The 18,399-nt window shown below is 34.3% G+C and overlaps 1 protein-coding gene across 10 annotated transcripts in view; it reads right to left on the minus strand.

Annotated features, from left to right (window-relative positions):
- Positions 1-18,399, minus strand: part of USP47 (ubiquitin specific peptidase 47) — a 131,657-nt gene that overhangs the window by 26,752 nt on the left and 86,506 nt on the right. For all 10 annotated transcript variants that reach the window (XM_085012013.1, XM_021083316.2, XM_085012018.1 and 7 more), the window contains 8 exons: positions 16,150-16,245; positions 15,893-16,045; positions 13,389-13,556; positions 11,469-11,600; positions 10,944-11,020; positions 10,302-10,357; positions 7,951-8,063; positions 6,941-7,045 (listed from right to left, as the gene is read on the minus strand). In XM_085012013.1, coding sequence (XP_084868139.1) covers positions 6,941-7,045; positions 7,951-8,063; positions 10,302-10,357; positions 10,944-11,020; positions 11,469-11,600; positions 13,389-13,556; positions 15,893-16,045; positions 16,150-16,245 — 900 coding nt within the window. The remainder of the gene's footprint in view (positions 1-6,940; positions 7,046-7,950; positions 8,064-10,301; positions 10,358-10,943; positions 11,021-11,468; positions 11,601-13,388; positions 13,557-15,892; positions 16,046-16,149; positions 16,246-18,399) is intronic.

The raw sequence follows: 18,399 nt of genomic DNA on the forward strand, positions 1-18,399 counted from the left end.
AGCAGCCTGTGCCACCTCCCCATGGTTCCTTGCCACTGGTAAAAGCCTAGCAACCAGACACTGACTACTAGTCCTGCCCACTGCCTTACACCAGCACACCCCCTATCAAGGGGATAACATCCTGCACAAACTGAGGAAAGAGACAGCAAGCATCTAAACTGAAAGCAACCCCTATGCCAAAACAAAAAGTAAGCCCTCACAAACTACCCATGAGCACTCTCCCATATAAAGTGCCCTCCAAGACCACACTAGTTGTTTTCTCTAAACTAACAGAATAAAAAAAATATAAGTAAAATGAAGAAGCTCAGAAATCATTCACAGGTGAATTCCCCTGAAGGAGCAAACAATGAAACAGACCTCTGCAGTCTAACAGACACCAAGTTCAAAAAGGTGATAGTGAAAATTCTGAAGGAATTAAGACCTAATATGAAGGAATTAAGAGTGGATATGAACAGTAATGCAGATTACTTCAGAAAGGAACCTGGAAAGTAAAAAAAGGAGCCAAGAAAAATTAGAAAATTCATTTCCAGAGTTGCAAGCTGAGTTAAAGCCATTGAAGAACAGAACGAATAATGCATAGGAACGAATAAGTGACTTGGAAAGTAGAAAAATGGAAATCACCCAATCAGGAAGCACACAGAAAATCAAACGAAAAAACATGAAAGCGTCATAAGAGATCTATGGGATAATATAAAGTGGGCCAATCTATGCATAATAGGGAATCTAGAAGGTGAAGAAAAAGAAAAGGGGAATGAAAATTTATTTGAAGAAATTATGGCTGAAAACTGTCCAAATTTAAAGGAAACAAATATCAAGATACAGGAAGCACAGAGGGCCCCAGACAAGTAAAACCCAAGCTGACCCACACCAAGATATAATAAAGATGGCAAAAGTTAAAGATAAGGAGAAGATTCTAAAGGCAGCAAGAGAAAAACAAAGAGCTAATTATAAGGGAAACCCCATAAGGCTAACGGCTGATTTCTCTACAGAAACAATACAGGCCAGAAGGGCATGGCAAGATACATTCAAAGTTCTAAAAGGGAAATATTTACACCCTAGAAGCAAGATTATCATTTAAAATAGAAGGAGAAATAAAGCATTTCTCCAACAAACAAAAACTAAAAGAATACAGCAATAGTAAACACATTCTAAAAGAAATACTGAAAGGACATCAAAATCATAAAATGTGGGGAAGGAAAGTAGGAAAAACTAGATTCTTTGTTTTTTATTTCTTTTTTATTTTTTGTCTTTTTAGGGCCATACCTATAGCATATGGAGGTTCCCAGGCCAGTCTGTTTTGTCTAATATGAGTATTGCAACTCCTGCTTTCCTGTCCTAGGGTTGAGTCAGAGCTACAGCTGCCAGCCTACACCACAGCCACAGCCACGCCAGATCCAAGCTGCATTTGCGACCTGCACCACAGCTCGTGGCAACACCAGATCCTTAACCCACTGAACGAGGCCAGGAATCGAACCCACAACCTCACAGTTCCTAACTGGATTCGTTTCTACTTTGTCACAGTGGGAACTCCTAGATTCTTTGTTTTTTAGAATGTGTTTGAGCCTGTATGATATCAGGCTAAAGCAAGCAGATATAGGAAGGGGTTAACATACCTGAAAGACAGGGCAACCACAAATCAAAACCAAAAAAATACATTCACAAAAAATAAAAAGAGGACAAAAGAAAAAAAAAAAAAGGAAAAACCATCTAATCAAAAAAAGAAAGGAACAAAGGAGAAAGAAAATCAACTAGAAAACAAGGTTTAGAATGGCAATAAATACATATTTATCAAGAATTACCTTATATGTCAATGGACTGAATGCTCCAATCAAAAGACAAAGAGTAGAAGACCCTACAATATGCTGCCTACGAGAGTCTCACCTTAGGGCAAAGAACACATTTAAGTTGAAAGTAAGGGGATAGAAATAGATATTTCATGTGAATGGAAAAGACAGGAAAGCAGGAGTTGCAATACTCATATCAGACAAAACAGACTTTAAAACAAAGGTCACAAAGAAAGACAAAGAAGGACACTATTTAATGATAAAAGGATCGATTCAAGAAGAGGATATTATGCTCGTCAATATATATGCCCCTAATATAGAAGCACCAAGATATATACAGCAAATACAGACATAAAAGGAGAAATTGATGGGAATACAGTAATAGTAGGAGACTTTAACATCCCACTCACATCAATGGACAGATCCTCTAGGCAGAAAATCAATAAGGCAACAGAGATCCTAAATTACACAATAGAAAAGTTAGACTTAACTAACATTTTCAGGACATTACATCCAAAAAAATCAGAATACACATTTTTTTTTCAAGTACACAGATAACATCCAAGGACTGACCATATACTGGGGCACAAAACTAACCTCAACAAATTGAAGAGTACAGAAATTACTTCAAGTATGTTCTCTGACCACAATGGCATGAATCAACCACAGGGAAAGAAATGAGAAAAAACTGATTAGATGGAGACTAAACAACATGCTACTAAAAAACCAATGGGTTAATAAGGAAATCAAAAGGGAAATTAAAAAATAACCATTCAAAATCTATAGGATGCCACAAAAGCAGTGGGAAGTTCATAGCAATACAGGCCTTCTGCAAAAAAGAAAAATCTCAGATTGAAAACTTAACCCACCACCTAAAAGAATTAAAAAAAGAAGAACAAACAAAACCTAAAATCAGCAGAAGGAAGGAAGTCATAGAGATCAGAGAGGAAATCAATAAAATAGAAATGCAAAAAAAATTTTTTTTTAAATCAATAAAACCAAGAGCTGGTTCTTTGAAAGAAGAAACAAAATTGGCAAACCTCTATCCAGACAAGAAAAGGAAAGAAAACTCAAACAAAATAAGAAATGAAAAAGGAGAAATCTCAACAGATACTGCAGAAATAAATCATAAGAGAATACTATAAACAATTATATGCCAACAAATTTGACAACCTAGAATGGACAACTTTCTAGAGTCATACAGCCTGGCAAAACTGAGTAAGAACAGTCTAGTCTCTAGAAATTTAATATGTAATAAAAATACTACCTAAAAACAAAAGTCCAGGACCAGATGGCTTCACAGGCAAATTCTACCAAATACACAAAGAACTTATACCCACTTATACCCATCTTTCTTAAACGTTTCCAAAAGGTTGAAAAAGAAGGAACATTCCCAAAGACCTTCTATGAGGCCACCATCACCCTAATACCAAAACCAAACAAAAGTACTACCAAAAAAAAAAAAAAAAAAAAATTACAGGCCAGTATCTTTGATGAATATAAACAAAAATTCTCAGCAAAATCTTAGCCAACTGAATCCAACAACATATAAAAAAGATCATACACCACAACTGAGTGGGATTCATCCCAAGTTCAGAAGGATGGTTCAACATATGTAAATCAATCAACATCACACATAACATTAACAAAAGGACAGTCAAAAATCACATGATCATCTCAACAGATGCAGAAAAAGCATTTGGCAAAATCCAACATCCATTCATGATAAAAATCTTGCTAAAGTGGGTATAGAGGGAACATAGTTTAACATAATAAAAGCCATTTATGACAAACCCACAACAAATATAATATTCAAAGGAGAAAAGCTGAAACCCTTCCCACTAAAATCTGGAACAAGACAAGGATGCCCATTCTCACCACTTTTATTCAACATAGTATTGGAAGTCCTAGTCACAACAAGCAGGCAATCCAAAGAAATAAGAGGTATCCAAATTGGAAGAGAAGAAGTAAAACTCTCACTCTATACAGATTACATGATACTCTAAGGAAAACCCTAAGGATTCCACACAAAAACTATTCAAACTGATCAATGAATTTAGCAAAATAGCAGGATATGAGATTAACATTCAGAAATTGGTTGCATTTCTGTATACTAACAATGAAATATTAGAAAAGGAATATAAAAATACAATACCTTTTAAAATCACACCCCATAAATTAAATACCTAGGAATAAACCTGACCAAGGAGAAACAAAAACCAAGCAGGAGGCATAGCTCTCCCAGACTTCAGGTAATATTACAAAGCTACAGTAATCAAGACAGTGTGGTACTGGTACAAAAACAGATAGTCAGACCAGTGGAACAGAATAGAGAACCCAGAAATAAATGCAGACACCTACGATCAATTGATCAATTAATCTTTGACAAAGGAGGCAAGAATATAAAATGGGAAAAAGATAGTCTCTAAAGCAAGTGGTGCTGGGAAAACTGGACAGTTGCATGTAAATCAATGACACTAGAACATACCCTCACATCATGCACAAAAATAAACTCAAAATGGCTTAAAGACTTAACCATAAGACAAAACATCATCAAACTCCTAGAAGAAAACAGAGACAAAACATTCTCTGACATCAACAATACAAATGTTTTCTTAGGTCAGTCTTCCAAAGCAATAGAAATAAAAACAAAAATAAACCAATGGGACTTGATCAAATTCACAAGCTTTTGTAAAGGAAACCATAAAAAACAAAAGAACAACAACAACAACAGCAAAAACAACAAAACAGGACAACCTATGGAATGGGAGAAAATAGTTTCAAATGATGCAACCAACAGGAGCTTAATCTCCAGAATACACAAACCGATGAATGGATTAAGAAAATGTGGTACATATACACAATGGAATACGACTCAGCCATAAAAAAGAACAAGATAATGTCATCTGTAGCAACATGGATGGAACTGGAGACTTTCATACAAGTGAAATAAGTCAGAAAGAGAAAGAGAGATGATATCACTTGCATGTGGAATCTAAAATATGGCACAGATGAACCTATCTATAGAACAGAAACAGACCCAGACACACAGACATGAACAGCAGACTTGTGGTTTCCAAGGAGGAATAGGAGGGGGAGGGAGTGGGATGGACTGGGAGTTTGGGGTTAATAGATACAAACTGTTACATTTAGAATGCATAGACAATGAGGTCTAGCACACAGGTATAGCACAGAGAACTATGTCCAATCACATGATGTAACATGATGAAAGATAATATGAGAAAGAAAGTGGGTATAGATGTATGACTGGGTCACTTTGCTATATAGCAGAAATTGACAGAACAATGTAAATCCACTATAACAACAAAATTTTTTTTAATTAAAAAAAAAAAAAAACTGATGGAATATAAACTACCCTTACTGCTATCACTGACTGACCTGTGTAAAACTTTAGTTAAGACATTTTCTCCATTTTAGTCTAACTTGGTTTCACTATTGTTTTGTCTGCAGCCCACCATTGTGTTTAAAGGAGTTTAACTTTAATCAGCTGAACCCAGAGCCATTCACCCCTTCTACTGATTGTTCATTCATTTATTCATTCACTTACCCATCCAATTTTGACTATCCTATCAGGTAAAAGTAGTGGAAATGCAATTGTGAGCAAAACCAGAACATTCTTCACTCTTGTAAGTGGTTATAGTTTAGTGAGGCACAGTAACATTAATTAATTAGTCACACAGTTAACTGTAAATTTTTAATACTGATAAAGGGCTGTGAAAGGCCAGGTACATAAGACAAGTTCTCAAAGTTTGTATGTCTAAAAACCACTTGAGGGAGTTCCCATTGTGATGCAGTGGTTAATGAATCTGACTAGGAACCATGGGGTTGCAGGTTCGATCCCCGGCCTTGCTCAGTGGGTTAAGGATCCGGCATTGCCATGAGCTGCAGTGTAGGTTGCAGACGCAGCTCAGATCCTGAATTGCTGTGGCTGTGGTGTTGGTGCAGACCAGTGGCTACAGCTCCAATTAGACCTCTAGCCTGGAAACCTCCATATGCCGTGGGAGCGACCCTAGAAAAGGCAAAAAGACTAAATAAATAAATAAATAAAAATACAATAAATAAAAACCACTTGAGGTACTTGTTCAAAATCCATACTCCCAAGTGCCAACACGTAAGTTCAGATTCATTTGCAGGAATTAATTTTTTAATAGGAATGTGATCCTGGTACAGGTTGTGCTCCATTACACTTTGAGAAACAATGCTGGCTATCTTCTGTATTATTTTTACTTCTTTTATTGGTTTTACATATATTATAAATGAAATGCTGTAATATGCAATTTTTCTCTAGGAAATGACTGTTTAATTTCAGTCAAATGATCTCAATGTTTATATGGAAAGAGCAAACAATTTTAATTAATCAAATATAACAGAGGACAGAGTAATCTTGCTAAAAGAATGCTTCCCTTTCTAAACTCACTTATAAATTTGCATTATTTTTAGAATAAAAGCCTCTAATTTAGTTTTATGTTACTCTATTCCCATTCAAGATGATCTAAACACAACGCCCCTTTTTGCAATTTCTGGATCATGCACTTCCTAGCTCATTTTTTACACATGCTGTTACTCCTACTTAAAATACTCTTCTCCCAATTTGCACAGCTGCTCCTTCTCATGGTTAAAGTCTCAGAATAAATAATCTTAATACACTACTGATTTACTTCATAGCATCTAAACAATAAGACATTTGCAAATTGTGATGTTTAAATATTATTGCCTGTTCTACCTCCACCCCCAGTTGATTGTAAACTCCATGAAGTCAGTGAGTATGTCTTACTCATTCTAGTATCTCTAACACCTTATGTTGTCCAGTTTTCTCTAGTGTCTCTAAATGTCTCATGAAGGAAAAACTCAAATAAGTATCTACTAAATGAATATAAAGAATACATAGACATTTTTGTTTCTAATTCTAACTCTGAGTTCTAGAAAGTTTAGCTTTCAGAGAAAGTTCTCGAAAGTATTAGAGCACCTTTCAAAGAAGTATAAACTACACTCTTTAAGAGACACATAATTTAAATGGGTTACCAGTTATTGCAAATGCTTATATTACTATCAATTATGATAAAAACTCTGGAAAATATGTTAATCCTGTTATGTAAGATATCAAAACTAAATACCAACAGTACAATTAAACATACCTTATAAGCCATTTCTACTGCTTCCTTTAATGTCTTATCCTTATGAACCTCCAATTTATTTTCCATCATTATTTGTTTCACAGGATGCAAACAGAATAATTTTATCTAGAAAAGGTAAATGTAAGATATCATTAATTCAACAGGTCATGAATCCAAGTTTAATTTTTTCTGGACAGTATTTTTCCTGAAAAAGAACTATAATTTTTAAAAAACATAACAGATCATTCTCTTTCACATCTATTTTTCTCACTTAATGATCGATGCTCTCATATTATAAAAAAATTTAAAACCATTAATTTTTAACAACTCTATCTTTCCCTATAAGCATGTATCATAATTTATGTAATCATTCTCCTACTGATATACATTCAAGCTGTCTCCAATTTTCCCCTCTTTTGGAAAATACTATGGAGTATGTCCTTGTGGTAAAAATTTTTACCACGTCTATAATTGCATCATTAGGTAATAACATGAATTTGCTTAAGGCTCTTGATAAATCCTACTCAAATTCTATGCAGAAAAGTTTTATAAATTTATTCTTGATGCAGAACGTTACAATGTTCATCTCATTGCAATTTCACCAACACTAATATCACTACATTACTGTTCTTTTTATGCAGGAAAATGCAATCAACTTACCTCAGTAATACAGTTGGTTACACTATTTAATGATCATGACAGCATAACTATTTACAGAACAAACCCAGTGAGTTAGTCATGAGAACTGTAGTTAAGCAAAGTTTAATAGCACCTTTTAATTAAAAGTAAAATTACGGGGAGTTCCCTTTGTGGCTCAGCATTAACAAACCCGACTAGGATCCATGAGGATGCGGGTACAATCCTGGCCTTGCTCAGTGGGTTAAGGATCCGATTTTGCCATGGCTGTGGCATAGGCCAGCAGCTGTAGCTCTGATTTGACCCCTAGCCTGGGAACTTCCATATGCTGTGGGTGAGGCTCCAAAAAAGCAAAAAAACAAAACAACAAAAAAAGTAAAATTACAAAATCTAACCTTGCATGTGTTACGCTCAATTTCCCGTTGCCTCTTCTCTTGTTCTTCCAATTCTCTCTCTCTCTGTACCAAGTTTTTAATATGTTCTGGATATTCATCTACTTCTAGAAATTCTATTAACAGTGAAAAAACAGAGTAAGACACTGCCACCGAGATTGAGCTTGTTCCCACAGTACATACCTCTACTAAAAAGTAAAAGGCCTTTTACTTTTTCAGGCCTTGGTTTCTTCAGCTTTTTAATAGCAAATACCATGTAATTACTTGGGATCTAATGAAATATAATAAATACTGTTGGTGCTGCTACAGATGCTATTTGTTTATTATAATTCACTAATAAGTGACAATGTGAGATTATGAAACTATTTGATAAAGCCAATGACTGTTAAGTATTAACCAGGGAGAACAATTTACATTGTTTAAAAAATCATGCCTCTGTGGAAAGTGAAAGTCCACTGTTTTTAGAAATGAGCTCTAACTTAAAAATATTCCGTATCATACATACAGTGCCCCCTAGTGCTTCATCACAAAACTAGAGTTCGGGGAGTAGATAAAGGAAGGCTGAATTACTGCACTACTGGAAATACCTGGAATGCTGGGTGTCACAGAGGATATGCAAAATATAATCCTGGCTCTGCCTCCAGGTAGCTATAACCCCTGGACAATTTATTCTTTAGTGTATAGTTTCCTTCTCTGTAAAGTAAGAATGATTATTTCTATTCTGAAATCTCTGTTCTAAAATGACTTATCATTTCCTTTTTTCCTTCTTATAATTATGCAGTAAATTATTCAACAGCCCCAATATGACAGACCCTGGGTTGTATCGCAGATGAAAAAATATGTAAGTCCTAAGCCTTGCACCAAAATGAATTCACAATCTGATGAAACTTTACAAAATGTAAATAGGAACATTAGACCACTTAAAGATTTGCTCATAGTATGGTAATACATTTCCTTCTAAACAAAGGAAATGTATTGAAATCAAAGACAATGATTATATTAATTATGAAAAGAATCTGAACATATCATCTGTGCACATATCTGTATGTACCGCCCCTAACACACACACAATCTCTATTTGCAAATACTGCTTCTGTCAGGATCAGATTTAGCAAGGAAACACAGGATCAGTAATTTTTAAAGTAATAATTATAAAAGAAAAAAGGTAAACTTACATGCTTTGTATTATACATTAAAAAAAACAGGTATTAAACAGGGAGGAAAAAAAAGGCAAACCTACATGCTTTGTATTGGATTATTTTTAGGATTCTTAATAAAATGAAAATCTAATAAAGGATGCATATTCAAATCATAAAACTTTACTTGCTTTGTTAAGTAAATATTTAAGTCTAATATGATATTAAATGCTTGAAATTATATCTCATTTAATATTTTATAACAATCCTATAAAATACTATAATTACTCCCATTTTAATATGTGTAAAGTAAGATTTAGAAAAATTAAATAACTTGCTCTGAGACATGTAGCTGGTGAGTTATGGCTTCTACACAGATCTCGGGTTATCATCACTGCACCAAACTACAAATAATATAACCTCCCTGCAAATAAATATCCAATTTATGTAACGCATAGTAAATTTTTTCTTAATGTATTAAAAAATAGTTTAACTTTTTTGCCAAAGTGTTTTTACCAACTGGCATTATCTTATAACAGTCCTTATTTTAGGTTTTTTTTTTTTGGACATACCTATGGCATGTGGAAGTTCCTAGGCCAAGGATTAAACCCATATCACAGCAGCCACTCAAGTCCCTTAAGTGACAACACTGGATCCTTAACCCACTGCACTACGAGAGAATTCCATAACCGTTTTTATAACTAATTCTTCCAGGCAGAAAAAAAAATTTGTCTTATCATTTGAAAGTAGTTTTCTGAGCTACAGCTCTAATTCGACCCCCTAGCCTGAGAACTTCTATATGCCGCTGGTACAGCCTAAAAAGACAATAAAATAAAATAAAAAGTTAAAAAAAAAAACTAAAAGCAGCTTTCTGGATTTACAAAATCTGCAAGAAAATAGTTTAAAACACAAATTAAGGAGTTCCCATCATGGCTCAGTGGTTAAAGAATCTGACTAGGAGCCACGAGGTTGTGGGTTCGGTCCCTGCTCTTGCTCAGTGGGTTAAGGATCCGGCATTGCCATGAGCCATGGTGTAGATCGCAGACGTGGCTCCGATCCCGCATTGCTGTGGCTCTGGTGTAGGCCAACGGCTACAGCTCCGATTCGATCCCTAGCCTGGGAACCTCCATATGCCAAGGGAATGGCCCTAAAAATGGCAAAAAGACAGAAAAAAAAAAAAAAAACAAATTAATATCAAGTAACTATATGTCAACATACTTGCATTTCTTGCTGGATCCTTCAGTCTATATATCAGCATATATGCATTTGTGGAGCTAGCAGAAATACAGAAAAGATTAATGGGGACAAAAATAGATTGTAAAGATTTCATTTCCTATCATAAAATATTTATTTTAAATAGCTGGTTTTTGCTGTTTCAAACAATTAGAAAATCATGTAACTATTCTTAAACAGGTTCAAATTTAAAATATTCTAGAAAAAAAAGGACACTGTGCTTTACTGACATTTTATGAGAAAATCCCTGTCTTCTCCTGGTAACACAGTAAAATCTTGAAAAACACTGTGATCTAGAATGATTACTACAGTTAAGTCAGGAATCAGCAAATTTTCTTCTGGAACGGATCAGACAGTAAAAGCCTTAGGCTTTGTGGGCTATATAGTCTGTGCTACAATTACTTAACTCTGATATTGTAGTGGGAAAAGATCAACACACAATATTTAGAAAACTGAGTGTGGTGGTGCTCCAATAAAACTTTATTTCCAAAAACTGAAGGCAGGCTGAATTTGTCCCATGGGTCATAGTTTGCTGACCCTTGGGTTAAATCTTTTTAAAGGCAAAAGATGTTGAAAAGCTATCATTAATTCTAATTTATAAACACTAAAAATTAGTAAGTTATTTACCTTGCAAAAGCACTGGAGTAATATCCTCTGCTTCCTGAAGATCCACCATGTGTTTTCTTAATATCTTCTTGTGTGATCTAAAAAGTGGTTACATTACTTACATTTTTTTGGTAAGATCTCTAACATCATTACCTTTTTGTCAATACCTATGCCAAGTATTAACCTCAGAGTTAAATGGATCACATAGATACCAATTCAAAAAATATAATCATAATTAGTGGCTACTAACAGCCAATCAGTTCTAGTGCTCTTAAATAGGTAGCTCACATGAAGGCTCAGGGCAAGAAGAAAACTGAGAGTCTAACTCTGAAAACATTCTGCAAGACCCAAACAAAACAAAACAACAAAGAAGTAATAATAAACAAAGGAAATTTATTGAAAACAAAAAGAAAAGACTGATTTGGTATGTGTCTTATAATGCTTCACTGAACAGAATGACTCCCATTTTTAATAAACCCTCTTGTTGATGAGAAACATCCCTACCCTTGTCTTTCAGAGTAATAATCTTAAAAAACCCCTCCTTACCCTGCTGACATGTTGATCATTGAAGCTATACCACTGTTCATCACTGAATGACTTTATACAAGCATAATAATGACCACCAGCGGCACTCCCTGAATGAACCATAACGGAGAAGAGCTCATAGATCAAAGAATTCTAAGGAAAAAAATAAAAGTAACTCAGAGCAGAGGAAAAGTACAAAATCCTTATTTGTGTATTTCCTATATTCTACTAAAACATAGGGAAGTAATATGTTAGCTGTCTTATATATTTATTGTAGATCAACTTTTCTCTAAGATCATTAAAACGGTAATTCACCACCGCAAGTTTCATTCAGTGTACTCATTCACATTTTAATTATGTTATAACCTCTAGAACTATGCATATCAGAAATATAAATGTATATATTTATGTAAAAAGAAAATAGTCTGAAATTTTAGAAGTAGGTGCTAAACAAGCTACTGTTCTGATATGCACATCAAAATCAGTAAGTACTGTTCTGATATGCACATCAAAATCAATAAATCCTAGATAATATTTTTTTGGGGAGCACAGTGGCATGCAGAATTTCCCGGGCCAGGGATTAAACCTGCACCAGAGCAGCAACCCAAGCTGCTGCAGTGACAACACTGGATCCTTAACCTACTGTACCACAAGAAAACTCCCCAAATAACATTTTTAAAAAATTCAAATAACATTCCAATTCCTTTGTAAAAGGGCTAAGGTACATATCTCAGGCATGCAAAGTTGGTTCATCATTACAAAATCAACCTATGTCACCCACGCTAAAGATGAAAAATTACACGATCATATCACTTGAACCTAGAAAAAAACATTTGACAGAATTAGAACCCATTCATGATAAAGATTCTAAACAAACTGGGAAGGATCCTCCTCAACTTGATAAAGAGCATCTATAAAAAATCTGGACCAATATCATACTTCACAGTGAGAATTTGAACATTCTTCTCCTGAGATTGGGAACAAGGCAAGAATGTCCCCTCTCAGCACTCCTCTTCAACACTGTTTGGGGAATCCTATCCGGTAGGACAAAGGACAAAGGACAAAGGAAATTAAAAAAAAAAAAAAAAAAAAAAAAAAAGATAGACACAACTGTCTATGTAGAAAAATAGGCAGGCTCTTGAGCCACAGTTTGATAACCCATGTTTGAATTCAATGTTTTTATACTAAACTATAATGTGTCCACTACACTATTCATCACATTATAATTCAAGCTCCTCTTATCTCCCCTGAAAGAAATAATTTTAAAAGGTAAAGGGTAGTGGGGATAGTAGTGAGAATAATGATCTTGGTCTAAACCAGATTTATGCAAGTGAAACGCCATTTATTTAATATGACTGTATGAGTTGAGCTAGTAATCAGTCTTCACGCTGGTGATTTGTTATTCACATCATGTTCGAGACATTTGATCTGTTAATTCTCCCCTAAATGAAGAAAATTATACAAATGTGAAAGAAACGGTTTGACAAAATCTAAAAATCATTGACATAGTAACAAAAAAAATTCTACCCTAGATATTATCCAGTCTTGTAGTTTTCAAATTACATCATCTTTTTTTGAAGACCCTTAGGGAGGCTGTCATGGGGGAGGGGAGGGAAACTAAAGGGTCCTCTACCTAAAATATGAGGCTTGCTGATACTTTACAGGCAGAAGTGGCTTCCTGAAAGTTATTAGGCACCCTTTCCACACCACCACCCAGCTTAGCTGATAGTAAGTTACAGTTTAGCCTCTCAGAAATTAATGATCCCAAATGTAAGCAGTTTTTCCTAAAGTTTAATTCTGACTGAATATATGCATAAAAGCAAAAGCAATTAAACTTCTCTTACAGAGAACATTATTGGGCATAATAGCAAGAGAATTATATAGGAGCTCAGAGATTTCTTTATCCTGTCTTTGAACTAAAAACTAAATTATAAAAAGTACCTTTTCAAGTCCAGGCTTTGAAATCTTTTCAGTTCCACTATTGTTTTCAAGGCAGATCCCTTCATCTACACCATCATCATTGGAGAAATCATTGCTCATTTGATCACTGTGACAACTGCCTTCATTTTCTGCTCCACTGTCAGTGCAACTTTCAGTCTGGGGAGATTTCTTAATAAAACATAATTATCTTATAATTATAAGCTAAATAAGGGGAAAATATAAAATTTCATATGCTGTTAACTCTTTCACATAATTTAAGATACTACTGTTAATAAAAATATTTATTTTACTTTAAGCAAATTTATTTTCTCTTAAAAAGACCTTAAATAAAATTAAACAAAAATGTGTATTTTATTTTTTATTTTTAAAAGTCAATGAATTTTATTATATTTATAGTTGTACAACCATCATCACAACCTAATTTTAGAACAAAAAATATATTTTAAGAGCATTTCTTTTAACATTCTTAAAATTCTGTTAAACCCCATTTATGTTTACAGTTGTAAAGTAACAATATAAAATTACCATTTCTTCTGTCAAAATCCATAAAAGCAGAGAACTTAAGCTTTTGTTCTCAAATCCCAAAAGAATACCATATCTTTTTCTGTTTTTTTTTTTTTTTGGTCTTTTGTCTTTTCAGGGCCGCAGCTGCCAGCTTACGCCACAGCCACAGCCATGCCAGATCCGAGCCACATCTGCGACCTATACAACAGCTCATGACAAGGCCGGATCCTTAACCCACTGAGCAAGGCCAGGAATCGAAACCGCAACATCATGGTTCCTGGTCGGATTCGTTTCCGCTGTGCCATGATGGGAACTCCAGTCATATCTTTTCTTGAACAAAAAGTTCAATTTATAGGCATGCTAGGTATTATAGACAGAAAGAAAAATAAGACACTGTATCTATCCTCAAGAATTTTATATTCTAGTTATAGGAGGTAGAAATGTAACAATAGTAAATCATACTTTTGTATGCTTTTATGATTTTGAAATCTCTTTTGCGGAAGTTTAATTTGAAGAATTCTACTTCCTAGAAATCCTCAAACAACTCTTTCCTCTCTCTTCTCCTTTAATATTTTAAATACATACCTAATTTTTTAAAATTTAAATAATTCCAAAATTCTTATCTCAGATGTAAAGCTTGATATTTAAGGCATGGCATAGACATTCTTGAATTAACCAAGCAATATGTAATAAGTACCAACTCTTCTCCAAGAACTTTGTTGTGAGGAAGGACTGTATCTAACATACAGTCTTCATCCCTCAAGAAAGTTTGGTTCAAGGAGAAACGGAGGTGAAAATCAACTTCAGAACTCTACAGAAGTCCAAAGAGATCATTCATTCCTAAGCCAGCACATCTCTTTTCTTCTCCTAGGAAATGGACCTAGAACTTCCTAAAAGTTTAGTTTTCTTACCTTGGAAAAGATCTCCCTTTAACAAGAAATACATTAGGAATATACAAAAGAACCATCTAATACTGATCTCTGAGTAGGAATCTCCTTTGAAAGTTTGGTATACTTTGGGTAGATTTCCTAGCTTAAGCACAAGTGTTTGAGGTATTATTTCAAATTAAGCCTTTTAAGATGTTTCCTGGTCAGAGGTACCATTCAATGAGTGTTTACTTTAAGACACTCTTTTTTTATGAAAGCTATAAAAAACAATTAATAGCCTTACCTTAAAGACAAGGAAAATGAGGCTCAGAAAACATCTGCCTCTTAAGTACATAAAAAAAAAACAAACCTTAAGAATGTTTAAAATTATTTTTGAGCTTCTAGGAAAAGGTATTCAAAAATTTTTTTTATTATAGTTGATTTACAATGTTCTGTAGGAAAAGGCATTTTTAACCATACTGATGAATTCCAATCAGAAAAAAAATGCTTCATGGCAATTTTGAGAATAAGAAACCTTTATGACTGTAACAACTATGTTAAGTGATCATAAATATTCCTAATAATTAAATCAGAAGAGTTTCCAAAAGAATAGAGTGGGTCATTATGAATCCTCTACTAGGTATGGCTAGAGGAACCAGAGAATTTGGGGAGGCCAATAAATGGAAGAAATTAATAAGCATTATCTGTGCTCTTCGAAGTCCCATTCTCAAACTATATTTAAATAAACATTTTTAAAAGTCTTAATTAAAAAAGAAACCAAAAAATACCTTTATTGTTTAGTTTTCTAACCTAGCCAACTTAAGAGTTGGTAAACCTTACATGAGAATAACCTGGAAACCTTAAAGCTTGAAAAAAGATACACAAACACAAGAAATTAAGGCCATACTACGCACTTTGCTCTTTCATTCGATATATTTGTTCTGTTTATTATGTATAAGTACAGCCTACCTCTAGACCAGTATGTTTCAATAACTAAGAATGTTACAAAATATGACTGTTACTCAAATTAAAGAAATAATTCCAGAATTTGAGATCCTTTTTGTTTTTTCAAAGAAGTTCATAAGTTATTCTGATCAAAGAAGAATGTTTTAAAAATATATTTACAACATTTACCTCATCTTCAACATCAATAAATGTACTCATATCTAGCTCCTCTGGAAATGTCATCCGATCATTCAATTTAATCCTGTGCATGGTTGTATAATCAAAATCAAATCTTTTCAATTGTAAGGTCAGCAGATAAGGGAAATGCAAAAACCGAAGACCCTAAAAAAAAAAAAAAAAAAAAAAGCAGGGGTTGGGGGGGGACACCTATTGAATATTGAATATTGTCTCAGATAATTAAGTATTAATTTCTACATGGCATCTACCTTTCGTGCATCACACTTCTTCTTACAACGTTCACAAAAATATTGATTTGGGCCGTCTAGGATCTCTGGCTGTATAAATGCATGCAATGCTTCTTCCTAGTTAGAAAAAGAGTAATTGTTTCATAATTATTTAAAAATATTATAATGTTAATGACAAAGTCCTGAATATAAAAACACTGAATTACCAAAATATTTCTAAGCAGAAAATTAGGAACTCAAAATTTAAAAAGGGGAAAAAATTTATTAACAGCAAAATAACATCATCATTATTAAAAAACTGAACAAAGAACTACATTATTTCATTCTACACGAGCTCTGCGTTTTCAAGCGTTGCAAATCAGTTGGTCACTTCCACCTAATTTTCACAGAGTTTACATTTTGGTTTTTAGCTAAATGATCTAACAAAAATCCTCAGTTTTTAGATTCCACATTTCTCAGAAAAGCAGTTGCATGTATCACTGCAGCCTTCTTGAAAAGGAAACATTTTTTTCTTTTTCAGCCACACCTGCAGCATAGAGAAGTTCTGGGGCCAGGTATCGAATCTGAAGCCACAGCTGCAGCAAAGCTGGATCATTAACCCACTGCGCCACAGCAGGAACTCCAAAACAAGACAATTTTAAACTGCACAATAAATAACACAGTACTCAAGAATTCAAACTGTCAGTACATTTAAAAACCTGATAATCATCCTTAACCACTACATTTAGGGCTGGTCAGTAATCCACCACTACACTAATTACAAAGTTGAAAACCACTGTGCAACCTTGTCACTGCCTGTCAGATACTGATCCAATTGAAAATGTGTAATGAGAGCTTCTGGATTGTCCACCTATTGGAACCATGCAGTTCTCTCTTCTCCATACAGTTTTAAGACGGAAGCAAGAAACTAATTATGAATATGGTTGAAGAATCAGTGGGTATCAAACAAAATTTTTTTAGGCCACACCCATGGCATGTGCAAGTTCCCAGACCAGGATTACATCTGTACCATATCACGTTCCACCTGCTACAGTGACAACGCCTGATGCTTAGCCCACTGTGCCACAAGAGAACTCCTTAACTTCATCCATCTATTTCCTCCTCAGAACACAAAGAAGCACTAATGAGGTGGGGGAGAGGGACCAAGTAGTTGCATTTCTGCCACATGATTGAGCATTTTACAAAAGGTCATAGGAAAGGACACATTTAGAAAAGGATTTTTTTTTCCCTTTCAAGCATATTTTTAAGCGCAAAAAGGCAAATTCCTTAAAAACATGAGAGAAAAAGAAGCTTTTAGAGAACTCACATCTATTGCTTAACACAGATTGAAACCAAATCAGTTAACCTTTCCAAATGGAAACTGAACTGGTAAAAACAGTATCTTAAAAGCAGGGTGTGGGGGAGAGGGGTAAAGGGGGAGAATGAGAAAATTATGTAAATTCTACTTTACTAAACTAAGCTGTGTATATATTGATCTCTGGCTTCTAGCTCATAGCCAAAGCTATCTTATTTATTTATTTAATTTTAAACTCAGAGAAAAATGTAAAGAACAGAAAACTTCTTACTCAGACTCACCTTTTAACATTTTGCTACCTTTATCATTCTCCCCCCCACCACACACACATACTTATTATGTGTTTTTCTGAACCATTTGAGAGGAGGTTCACACATGCTTTTCCTCTCAATACTTCAATGTGATGTTTAAAAAAAAAGGGGGTATTCTTACATAAACATAAGGGTTATCAAACTCAGGAAAATCCCCCATCCAGTACAGAATCAAATCTAGGATCACAGATTGCATTTGGTTGTCTCTTCAGATTTATCTTATCAGGAATAGTTCCAAAGCCTTTCTTTCATGACATTAATAATTTTTGAAGAAAGAAGTTATTTTATAAAATGTTCTCCAAGTTGGGTTGGTCTGATGTTCTTTACAGTTAGATTCAGGTTATGCATTCCTTACTAGACCTACCACCTAAGGAATGATGTGTGCTCCTAAGGGTATCACAGTTAAAGTGAATGACGTCCATAACATCCGTACTGGTGCTATCAATTTCAATCACTTGATCAAGGTGGTGTCTAGTTTCTTCATTAGGTAGTTATTTTTTCCTGTTGTAGCTAACAAGCAATTTCTAAGGAGACACTTAGAGGCCATACAAAAATACGGAGGCTTCACAAATTTTCCACCTTCGTTCAGCATCCACTATTGGATTCTACGTTAAACCAAATTTTAATGTTTGTTTCATACGCCAACTTGAAAATCTTTTTAGTGGA

This window comes from Sus scrofa, chromosome 2 (genome assembly GCF_054392235.1).
Source record: "Sus scrofa isolate SSC_HxYL_T2T_F1_AM1 chromosome 2, Sscrofa_HxYL_maternal_Yorkshire_Landrace_v2.0, whole genome shotgun sequence".
Classification (NCBI taxonomy): Eukaryota; Metazoa; Chordata; class Mammalia; order Artiodactyla; family Suidae; genus Sus; species Sus scrofa.